We start from the raw sequence: 12335 nt of genomic DNA, 5'->3' as shown, positions 1-12335 counted from the left end.
TTTCTTTGTGTTTTTGTTTTTCCAGGCAAGGTCTCCTATGAAGCTCACTATGGCCTTGAACTCTATCTGCTTGCCTCAGCAATGGATTGCAGGGCTGTCCCACCAATGCCGGGTTTAATTGCTCTGTTTTGAATCACAGGAGATGCAGGGCTTGGTGACTCGTGCCTGTAATCCTAGCTACTCAGGAGCCAGAGATAAGGAGGATCACATTTGGAAGCCAAGCCTGGGGAAATAGTTCCTGAGACCCTATCTCAAAAACATCCAACACAGAAAAGGACTGACAGATTGGCTCAGGTATGAAACTTTGAATTCAAACACTAATACCCCATCCTCCTAAAAACAGAACCATAGGAAAGAAGCATGCATGGGTTTGGATTTATGGCAGGCCTGTTCCCCTGGGCCTCTCATTCTGTCCCATGCCAGAGCAAACTGTGGCTCTGAACTGTTGCCTGGCTTTTGCCTGTAGGCTGCTGTCACTAAAGTGCATTGAACAGTGGGGAGAAAGGAAACCATGGCACAGTCCACAGACACTCTTCAGTGAGTGTTTAAGTATTAATGCTGCATTTAGGTGAATTTTGTGATTTTCTGAGAGAGCTCCAGCATTTTTTTCAAAAATATACTCAAGATAGCAAGTAACCCCATTATTATATTACAGTGGGAGACTTTTTGTTCTTGCCATGTGGGGATGGAAGTTGGGGCCTCCAGGAAGCTAGGCAAGTGTTCTACCCCTGTGCTCCATTCTCAACCTGAGAATCACTTTTACATTATTGGAAAGAAAAACAAACAAACAAACATTGCTGCAGAGTGTGGTGGTACATGCTTGTAAACCCAACACTGGGGAGGGAGGGGCAAGAAGATAGGGAGTGTCACTTCACCCTGTGCTTCATAGGAGATCCTGCTTCGGAGAGAGAGAGAGGTGGGAGGGAAGAAGGAAGAAAAAGGAGGGAGGGAGGGAGTTAGAGAAGGAGAGAGAGAACAAAACAGAACAAAAAACTAACATGTTTTTTAATGAAAAACAAATCTATGGGCCTAGGAACACGGCTCAAGTGGCCGGGCACTTGCCTAATGAGCACTATAGGTGGAGATTTTCCAGGAGCTCAGCTCCACTTATTTTTCCCTCCTTCACTGGATCTTCCCACTGGTCACCATGGCGGTTCCCAACTGGCATTGCACTGTAGATTTGGGATGCAGATTGTTCATAAAGAACATTTAGGTTTCTGCAGCTCACTCTGCCAACTGAAGACGTCCTATGAGGATCAAGCAGTTCTGTCTAGCTCATCAGAACAGGACCTTCTGGCCTTCAGGCATCCTGTACTCAAGATAAACTAGATTAGTTTATCTAAACTAAATTAAATTAGTATCTAAACTAAATTAAACTAGATTTGTTTATCCAGCCAGGCCTGGGTTGGGTAAAAATTTGGCAAGGTCACCTAAGCAAGACGAAGGGTAACAGATCTACAAAGCTCAAAGAATTCCAATCAGACCCAAATTATAAGGTAAAAGTGAGACCCAGAGTACTTAGGGGACCAAACTACACCCTAGAAGAAATGGACACTGAGAGAACATTCCTCCACAACAGCAGAATCCACGTTCTTCTCAACAGCACATGGAGCATCTCCAAGACAGATCGTTTGTCAGATCACAAAACAAATCTTCACCAATTTAGGAAGAGTGAAATCATTTCAAGTACCTTTTCTGACCATAATAGGGTAACACAAAAAGTCAGTAGCAGGACCTCCACAATGTGAGCACTCGGGAGGGAGCAGCAGGAGGACCCTGAGTTCAAGTGTAGCCTGGGCAGCTGATCGAGTTCCAGACCAGCCTGAGTTATTTCGTGATACCAGAAGAGGAACTTCAGAGGGATGGAGGTGTGGCTCAGGCTGCAGAGAACCTGCCTTGCAAGCTTGAAGCCTTGAACGCAAACCTTGGCCCCCAAAAACAAAAACAAAAAAGGGGGGGTGCTGGGGATATATTTCACTGGTAGAGCCCTTGCCTAGCATGTGCACGGCTCTGGATTTGAACCCCAATACCATGTTAAAAGAAAAAAGAAGAGGAACTTCAGAAATGTACAAATGTGTTATTCCAGGTGTGTCTGAACAACCAATGAGTCATTCAAGAAAATAACATGAAAATTTAAATTTCCTAGACGTTTGGCTTGGTGACACAGGTCTGTAGTCCCAGCACATGGGAGGCTGAAGCACAAGGATCCCTTGTGTCTGCGAGGTTGCAACCAACCTGGACAACAGTGAGACATTCTGTGCATAAAGAAAGAAAGAAAACATAGTGACATTTTACAGCTAGGGTGTGGCTCAGAGGTAGAGAATTGTTGAACATGTGAGATTCCTAGTTTTGTCCTTTGCACTGCAAAACAAACAAAACACACCCGGACAGAAGTAACTGTGAAGTCACTGATCTGTTTAAGTTCTCTGTTTCTACATTTTCCAGCATTTTGTTTGTTTGTTTATCTTTGCAGACTGGATTGGCTATGTTGCCTGAGCTGGTCTGGAACTCCAAAACTCATGTGATCCACCTGTCCCAGGCTCCAGAGTGATGGACCCCAGGGCTAAGTTACTAGGCCTGCTTCTCAGCGTTCCTTTGCTCCGTCCCTTCCTTCTGTTTTTCTTCTCTCTTTCTCTCTTTTCTTTATTTAGAAAGTCTCACTAGGTAACTGAAGACTGGCCTGCAACACTCAGTGCTCCTGCCCCAGCCTCACAAGGACTGGGATTATAAATAGCTACACCCTGCTTATTTGTTGACATGGGTTTTTGCACACTGTGGCCTCTAACCAGGATCCTCCTGATGTCTGTCTTCCAAGTAGATGGAATTATAGATCTGCACCATCACACCTGGCCCCTAGGGCAATTGTTTTTCTCTCTTTCTAACTTATGCTGTTCCCAGAAGACAGCAAAGTTCAGCTTGGTTTATGTTTGCAGTTAACCAGGGTTAGGGCTATTTTTCAACTCTTGATGCTGCTTTTTTTTTTTTCTTTATATGTTCTCTCTCTCCACAAACTGAGACAAATAATGACACAGCCTGACTGTTGGTCACCACTATTAATGGAGCTGGGATGAATAAGCAAATAGCTGTGATGGTCACCAGCACAGACTGAGGCTCAGAGTCACATAGCAGCAACTCCTCAGCCAGTGTGGCCGCCTCTAGATGTCTGAGCCTGACCTCATCAATCAGTGAGCCTGGGCTACTGAGAAGAAGCTGAACCTTGAGGAGACACAAGGCCCAGGGGTGGCACCATAGCCATGAGGACAGTACTTAAACCATGAGGACACACAAGGCCCACGGGTGGGAGTTGGGAGCACCATAGTCATGGCCAGCCATGGCCATCTGTGAAATGATGCCTGTGAGCCAAGATTCCCAGGAGTCATAATTTACCAAGTGAACAAATCCACAGGGAGGCCTGCGGATCTAAGGAGACCCTTGAGTTGATTCTCTAGGGCTTTTCAATTTGGATTGAGGCCAGGGCTGGGCACCTACACCTATAATTCCTGAACACAGGAAGCAGAGGCAGGCGGATGGTGAGTTCCAGCCCAGCCTGAGCTGCACAGTGCTAGGTAGCAGTTACCCATGAGTGATGGGGATATGCACAGGGAACCTAAAATGCACGATTCTTTACGGTCTCTAGAGAAAAACATTGTCATTAAACCTTCAACTCTTAACAGACTCTGTTAAGATCAAAATAGTTCACCAAGGTCATGGGATGCCAGAAGAAAATTTTGAGTCACAAACCCTGAAGTGGGTTCCTGGAACAATAGATCTTTACTCAACAAAACAAAGACCCAGCACTGTAAATGATATCTGTGGAGTAAGGAGGACCCAACAACTTGTTCTCTGTAAACCCGTGCACCTACCCCAGCCTCCTGTCCTTCAGCTAGCCTCATGGCTGGTCCTGGGAGGGGCCCACACCCTCCAAGCCCCTTCAACACCAATGAAAACTTGTGCTAAAAATAAAATGCTAACATCAGTTGTGCTAAAATTTGTGGTGAAAATAATTGTTTACCTAGAGACAACCCAATTTCAGTGTATTGGAAGCATATTCCTGTCCTAGTAAACTTTAAAATGACTTTCACTACATTTTCACATCCTACCTGAATTCTTCTCTAGTTGAGAGCAAAGACCGACGTAGATAATTGGAATGATTTTTCTGTGACCCACAGGGAGACTCTGTCTCAAATAAATAAGTAAATAAATTTTGGGTGGCATTGAGTGATTTGTCAGAGGAAGCACACCTCTTCAGGGTAATTAGAGCACAGGCTTTGAAACCTGAGTTTTTGGATGCAAGACTCAAGCTCCTGACATTCCATATGCCAGGTCCAGCCACTCACCCCTAAATGACAAGTAAAAAAGCATGGTGAGGACAGAGAAAGGAAATTTATTACATGTCTCGGGACATGTATGGGAAGTGGCAGATTAAGCAGTCAGCTCATCTTCAGCCATCTTCAGGGTACAGACATGAGCTATAGGTCTAAGAAGATGAAGTGGAGGCAGGGGACAAAAGGTATGCATAGTTAAACAGCCCCAGTCACAGGTGCGGTCTGGTTGAACCTTATCTGGTTCTGGAGTTGTTATCTGGTTTTATTGTCAACTGGCAGGTGGTCCACCCTGAGGAAGGTTTGCCATTGGGGGTAGCTTCTTGGTCCCTTGCATGAAGATGTTATCATCTGTCTCCTGGAATCCAAGGTGATTGCAAAGTGACTACAAAGAGAATCTCTTATAGCAAAGATAGATACAAGATGGAAGGGAGATGCTATGCTTTTCTCCTGTAATTAGTTAATTCATGGGGTCAAGAAGGAGTCAGTGCTTTTCAGCAAAGGCAGTTTGAATGCCTCTTACAGCTTCCGCCTGTTAAGCAGGGAGACACCCAGGAATGCTCCTAGTTTGGAACACCACTGAGCCCCAGTTACCCAGCTCAGAGGCAGTGCCAGCAGAGAATGTAGAGGATCAGTAAGAGGGGTGAGGGGCTGGGGTGGAGCTCAGGGCCTGGGGAGCTGTGGTCACAGCTTATGCCCTATGGGGGCTGAAGGAGACACCTGGGAGCCCTACAGTCGTCCTCCTGGTCTGGCAGCCTTTTCGCTGTTAGTTTAGGAATCAGTCATGGACCCAGGCTGATGGGCAACCTGTGTGGTCTCTGCTGGCCTAGAACTCTTGATCTACTGACCTGAACCCTTGAATGATGGCATTATAAGCATGCTCCACCATGCCTGGCTCTGCCTTTGAAACCAAGGTCTTTCTACAGTGGGCTCTTCTCTGTGCACCAGGTGCACTGTCTAAATACTAGGGAGCTTCCCATGGTCAGCTTATCTGGATTGTTCTGTCGGATACCCTTGTGGGCAAGGTAGACAGGCTCTGGAAGGGGACCCTACTCCTGCAGTACACGATCATTGTGTGGAGCAGGGGATGTGGGACTGTGGAGTTTCTGCCCAATTTTTCTAAAACTGCTATGAAAAAAATCAAGGCAACAGTAATAAATAAGTGTGACCAGGTGCTGGTGGCTCACATCTGATATTCTAGCTACTCAGAAGGCAGAAGTGAGGAGAAGAGCAGTTTGAAGCCAGCCCAGGCAAGTAGTTGGAAAAATCCTATCTGGAAAATACCCAAAGCAAAAAAAGCTTGGTGCAATGGCTCAATGGTAGAGTGCCTGCTTAGGAAGCTAGAGGCCTTGAGTTCAAACTCCAGTACAGCCAAAAAAGTTAAGTGTGGTGGGGGATGAAAGAGAGCAGTGGAGAGGGTGAATCAAGTATGATATATTGATTTATTGTACAAATCTTTGTAAGTGCTACAATGAACCTGCACCCAGTATGACAGTTAAGTGTGGCAATTCAAGCTCTAATCTCTTATTCTTCTAAGTACTAAATAAGTAATTTTAGAACTCAATGATGTTTACATTTATTTTTGAAAGTATCATTTCTGAATTTGACTAATGTATGTTGGGAAAGGCCTCCTCCATATCCTTCAGGTTAGTCTCAAATTAATCTTTTCTTTTTTTTTTTTTTTGCAGTATTGCAGTTGGAACTCAGTGCCTTTACGTTGAGCCACTCCAGCCCTTTTTAGTGCTGGGTTTTTTCATCATAGGGTCTCGTGAATTATTTGCCCTGGTTGGCTTAGATCTGCAATCCTCATGATCTCTGCCTTTGAGTAGCTAGGATTACAGGCAAGAGCCCCTGGTGTGCAGCTTCAAACTTATAATCTTTACACTCAGCTTTTTTGAGTCTGCAATTACAGGAGTATGCACCACACACAGCAAATTTTTCAATTACTACTCAGTCATTTTAAATTATTTTTCGGTGCTGGGAATTGAACCCAGGGCCCTCACACAAGAGCTAAGTAAGAGTCTACCACTGAAAACACATCCAGAGAAAGTGTCCTTTTTCTTGAACCAGCAAACCAAGTAAAATGCTCACCATCTCTAGCAATAAAGGAAATGCAAATTAAAACCACGCTAAGATTCCACCTCACCCCTGTTAGAATAGCCATCATCAGCAACACCACCAACAACAGGTGTTGGCGAGGATGCAGGGAAAAAGGAACCCTCTTACACTGTTGGTGGGAATGTAAACTAGTACAACCACTCTCGAAGAAAATTTGAAGGCTACTTAAAAAGCTAAACATTGATCTACCATTTGATCCAGCAATACCACTCTTGGGGATATACCCAAAAGACTGTGACACAGGTTACTCCAGAGGCACCTGCACACCCATGTTTATTGTGGCACTATTCACAATAGCCAAGTTATGGAAACAGCCAAGATGCCCCACTGCTGACGAATGGATCAAGAAAATGTGGTATCTATACACAATGGAATTTTATGCAGCCACGAAGAAGAACGAAATGTTATCATTCGCTGGTAAATGGATGGAATTGGAGAACATCATTCTGAGTGAGGTTAGCCTGGCCCAAAAGACCAAAAATCAATCATATGTTCTCCCTCATATGTGGACATTAGATCATGGGCAAACACAACAAGGTGATTGGACCTTGATCACAAGATAAAAGCGAGAGCACACGAGGTATGAGGATAGGTAAGACACCTAAAAAATTAGCTAGCATTTGTTGCCCTTAACGCAGAGAAACTAAAGCAGATACCTTAAAAGGAACTGAGCCCGATAGGAGAAGAGGACCAGGAACTAGAGAAAAGGTTAGATCAAAAAGAATTAACCTAGAAGGTAACACACACGCACAGGAAATCAATGTGAGTCAACTCCCTGTATAGCTATCCTTATCTCAACCAGCAAAAACCCTTGTTCCTTCCTATTATGGCTTTTACTCTCTCTTCAACAAAATTAGAAATAAGGGCAAAATAGTTTCTGCTGGGTTTTGAGGGGGTAGGGGGGAGAGAGAGGGGGTGGAGTGGGTGATAAGGGAGGGGGTAGGGGCAGGGGGGAGAAATGACCCAAGCCTTGTATTCGCATATGAATAAAAAAACAATAAAAATTAAAAAAAAAGCAAAGCACCAAAAAACAAAAGCAAACCACTATTTTAGTATACTATTGCATTCTGTGAAAGATCAAAATTTCCTTTATAATTTTCTTTTTTTTTAATTATTATTTTATTATTCATATGTGCATACAAGGCTTGGGTCATTTCTCCCCCCTGCCCTCACCCCTCCCTTACTACCCACTCCACCCCCTCCCTCTCCCCCCTACCCCCTCAATACCCAGCAGAAACTATTTTGCCTTATTTCTAATTTTGTTGAAGAGAGAGTATAAGCCATAATAGGAAGGAACAAGGGTTTTTGCTGGTTGAGATAAGGATAGCTATACAGGGAGTTGACTCACATTGATTTCCTGTGCATGTGTGTTACCTTCTAGGTTAATTCTTCTTGATCTAACCTTTTCTCTAGTTCCTGGTCCCCTTTTCCTATTGGGCTCAGTTGCTTTAAGGTATCTGCTTTAGTTTCTCTGCGTTAAGGGCAACAAACGCTAGCTAATTTTTTAGGTGTCTTACCTATCCTCACCCCCCCCATCGTGTGCTCTCGCTTTTATTACGTGCTCAAAGTCCAATCCCATTGCTGTGTTTGCCCTTGCCTTTATAATTTTCAAAGTGATTTATATCTTTATAATCTCTAGAAACCCTAACACAGGAAAATTTGCTTCCAATTCCCACATGCTGAGCAAGAAATGATTTTCCCTTTTTTCCCACTTCTCCCTACTCTGTCTTGCTGTACTAAAAGAAATCCCTGCTAAAATTTAAAAAGTCATACACACTATGGATGCTCAATAGTCTCCCAGAACAGCAGTTTTGTAAATGACCACGGGAAGCAGTGGTGCTGGAAAACACTCACACATCTGTCCTGCGCGTCCAGCAGAAGGAACACAAAGTCCACAGCTTGGATCTTTTCTGATCACTGGAGGTGAATCCTGGTTCCAGATTTTTTTTTTTTAAAGTAATAGGGATTAGACTCAGGACTTCCATTAGTTATGCAGAAGCTCTACCAATTAGTCACACACCCATGAATGGAGTCGTGCCCTTACTGTTCACTCCTGCCTGCTAAATTTCTGCTGTTTGAATGAACGTTGATTAAGTGGAGGCCCCATGTAAAGGCTGAGTCTTATTCTGTGCCTGACTCCCTGCTCTCCTCCCAGTTAACAGGAATGGGCGGGGGGGAAGAAAGGGGGTAAGGGGGAATGAGGGGAGGGGGGAGAAATGACCCAAACATTGTATGCACATATGAATTAAAAAAAAAAAAACAGGAATGGAGGTGAACTGAAGAATATGGAGAACTTGGCTCCTGCTAGGAGTGATAAAGAGGTAAAAATAAGAACTTCCCTTTCTGTGACTCCTCCCTCCTGCTTCAGATGGAACCCTTAGCCCAGGGGAAGAATATTTGTCCATGTAGTACAGGCCTTGCATGCAAGGGGCAACCAAATGGTTAAGAGTTTGCAAGAGCATGGCGTCTGAAATATGTCTTCGCCCAATTCCCTTTTCATGCATTTTGTCTTTCCCTTTCCCCAGCCCCCAAGGATGTGTTATGGTCCACCCCAGCCTGAGCACCATGGATCCCAAATGGACAGTGTCCTTTCGAGTGGGTCTGAGCAGCTCACTTCAGCTGACAGCCTTGTGTGCATAACCACTGACCAGCCACACGCATGGATGTCACAGATGCACATAGAGAAGGAAGAGTGGAAGGCAGTGGTCAGCGTGGCTCCAATTGTTGATGCCAAGAGTTCTTGGTCTTCAGCCTCACTGATGAGACAGCTCATTGCCTGTGGTTCTCTACAGTCACAGGACTTTCCTCCCTGTACACTGGACACCAGAATAACAGACCAGGCAGATAAAGACTGTTTGCATGGAGGTTCAGGTTCCATTCATTTCTGACCATTTTTATATAGATGGTTATGCAGGGTGACACTCACGCACCTCTCCATTGAGCTCAGCACAATGTTGGGTAAGTCTCTCTGTGACCACAGAACCCGTAGCTCTCCAGAGGGACAGGGCACAGCTCCTGGCTCAACTGGCACAGCCTGGCAGTGTGGTGCAGCAGGTCCTTCAGTACAGACATGGAGATGTGGTTCCCAAAGAAGCTGAACATAGTGAGCTGGGAGCAGTGGCTCAGGGCAGGCAGGAGGGCAGTGAGCTGGGAGTCCCTGATCCCACAGTTCTCATAGTCCAGGGTCTTCAAGGTGTCTGCAACTCTCTCTAGCAGAACTTGGAGGGCTTCATATCGCACAGAGATCAGTGGGACTCCTTTCAGACTCAGGTGTTTTAGTTGGTGGATGCATGGGCACTGCGACAGATGTTCCAAGTCTGATTCTGCAAGCTGGCAGTGAGTGATTGACAGTGACTCCAAGGGGGTCTTCAGGCACCTGAGGAAAGTCCAAGCAGTTAGTTCTGGCTAAAGGACTGTAGGGTGGAGGAAGGTCAGGAATGACCTCAGGTCAGAGAGCTCAACATTTCCCACCCACACCCAAGTGGACCTGACGATCTGTACATGGTCGATACCAAGGATGCCACATGTTAAGGAGCGTGTTCTCTAGTCTCCCCATTCTAAGCTGAGGTCCTTCCCCATCACCGTGTGACTGGCTCACTGCCCCCTCTCCAGAGCGCCCTTTTCTCTCTCTCACACACAATGTCCCAACTCTGGCCAGTGGAGACCTTCAGGAAGGACAAACTCAGGCAAGGTCTGGAAACCTGGCAGGTGTTGCTTCCTGTGTGGCTCACTCCTCCCTGCATCACCAGCATAGCATCTGTCACTGTCCCCTTGCTTCACTGCTGCCCTCACCCTCAATCTCAGTCTCACACACTTGCCACCTCTCCCTCCCTTGTCTGAGGGCAATATCACAGATTACAGAATGGAACCTAGTGACAGGCTCCTGCCTGCTCACACAGCTGGGAAGCTCAGAGCTCCCATGGTGACCTGTGCAGGTGCGAGGTGCTTCCCTCCTTCAGTGTCCCTTCCCCTTCCTATTTCCACCACCTGAGGAAGACACACCTCCTAGGGAGGAACTCACAGCCCACCTCCCTACACCTGCCCCCCTCCCAGTGCTAGCATGGTGATTCTCTCCAGGCCATCCACCATGTGTCCCCTCTGACTTTGAGGGGCTATGACCATCCACACAAAAGGATAAATTAGAGAAAGCCAGCACTTAGATATCTAATGCACACATCACGCTGACATCTCCACTGGCTGGCACACAGCAGGCTTGGCTCTGCTCTGAAGAAAGCTCCCCATCCATCCCCACCTGAGCACCTGCTGCAGGTGGCCATGCAGGAAGTAGGCCCTGCTTACACAGAGCTGTTGGAGGCAGCTGAGTTTGCTGAACTGAGAAGTGAAGGTGGCCACAAGCTGCTCATACTGTTCTGGAGAAATGCATGCCAGAACAAAGATTTGAGAGATGCGAAGTTTGCGCAGGATTCTTAGCTGGCCCAGGTAAGGAGCAACCATGGCCAGTGTGTACAGCATCAAGGGACAATTCATTTCCACCTCCTCCATCCAGTCCAGCTCCAACAGACTAAGGACCCTGTGGATGGGCCATGTCCTGGAGCCGCAGGTGCACAGTCCCCAAATCTGCATCTTCCTACAGCACAGCTGTATAGATCCTTTTTCTCTGCTGGACCTACTCAAACAAGTATATCTGGAATTTATCCTGGTCATGTAGCTCCAAGTTAAGGTCAACTATCAGCCTCAAGGATGACTTCACCCCGTCCTTGGAGGGATGTCCAATGCTTTGTTCTTGCCCTTGGTCTGTGATATGCAGTACTCAACCATGGCTCCAGAAAACACCTTCCAGAAGTTCTGGTGCACAGATTGCAGGTCCAAAATCTGTAATTTCCACCTCCTAAGGAGAAACAGGGAGAGTCTGAAGATTTTTTCAGGTTCCCAACATCCACTGTGCTTCTGTTCCCCATCCCAGACTTCTCAATTTCATGTCTGTATTAGTTTTTCTGTATTTCTTTTTTCTCTTCAAGCGCTGAGGCTCTAGGCCCAGGCCTCAGGCATGCTAGGCAAAGGCTCTTCCCATGGGCTATGATGGCTGAACTCTCTCCCTACTCTCCTCCCTGTACCTCTTGAATCCAGTGGTCCCTACTTGTACCACATTGGGAGGAGGCAGGGACAGCTCCTTCTGCCATCTCTGCATCCATCCTAAGCACTCCTCCACTCCTGCAAGCTGGTTCCCAGGTGGAGCTCAGCAATGGCCCTGGCCTTTCTAATCTCCTTGTTTGCACTATGAGATGCTTCTGCTCACCTTCCTTCCCACTCTCCATGACCTCAACTCAGTTCTCCCATGATCCCAGGGCCCTCCCTTCCATGCTGCCTGGGTCACACTCACCTGCTGGCCAAGCAGCGTGTCAGTCCCATCCAGGGCAACTTGTAGGGGTCCAGGTCTTGAGTCATCATCAGGGCCCCCAGGGGAGGCATGGGAAGGGCCAGGCCTGCACCATGGCTTCATGACATTAGTGTGTCTCCTTGTTAAGGCCTCCATGAACAGAGGAGGGAAGAGCTCTGTGGGCAGTGTCTCCAGAGCAGAGAGGGCCAGGACTTTATTCCCCAGCAGGCTATGCCCTGCCAGCTGCAGGAGGGTGGGTGGGGCCTTGCTGCTCATTCTGAAGGATCTGCAATGAGAGCCTCCTGGAAAGCATCCAGGAAGATGCCTGCTTCAGGCCAAGGCTAAGAAATCTCTTACTTACCATCAAAGGACTCATCTCAGTACCCGAGCCATTGCTGTGCAATGGTGGAAGAGAACTCAGTTATGGCTGCTTCATTCCCTGCTAGCATTTGGCATGCACCAAGACTTCCTTTACTAGGTGAATGAGTAACTGAACTGTGGTTCAGCCAGAGGATAGAAAATCATCAAGCCAGAAGAAGATAGGGGGACCCTTAATG

The 12335-nt window shown here is 46.6% G+C and overlaps 1 protein-coding gene and 1 non-coding gene across 2 annotated transcripts; one reads left to right on the top strand and one right to left on the bottom strand.

Annotated features, from left to right (window-relative positions):
* The first annotated feature begins 362 nt into the window (after positions 1 to 362).
* Positions 363 to 496, top strand: LOC141425316 (small nucleolar RNA SNORA42/SNORA80 family). Its single transcript, XR_012450383.1, has one exon. It is a non-coding gene; the product is annotated as a small nucleolar RNA SNORA42/SNORA80 family (small nucleolar RNA).
* Positions 497 to 9383: 8887 nt separating this feature from the next.
* Positions 9384 to 12054, bottom strand: LOC109701578 (PRAME family member 12-like). Its single transcript, XM_020187144.1, is given in 5 exon segments — positions 9384 to 9816; positions 10693 to 10971; positions 11152 to 11310; positions 11856 to 11898; positions 11901 to 12054. Coding segments are annotated over 5 exon segments (1068 nt in total).
* Between the last annotated feature and the right edge of the window lie 281 nt (positions 12055 to 12335).

The sequence above is a fragment of the Castor canadensis genome, chromosome 7 (assembly GCF_047511655.1).
Source record: "Castor canadensis chromosome 7, mCasCan1.hap1v2, whole genome shotgun sequence".
NCBI classification, from domain to species: domain Eukaryota; kingdom Metazoa; phylum Chordata; class Mammalia; order Rodentia; family Castoridae; genus Castor; species Castor canadensis.
Note: the sequence above shows the minus strand (reverse complement) of the source record. Positions and strands in the feature narration are given on the sequence as shown.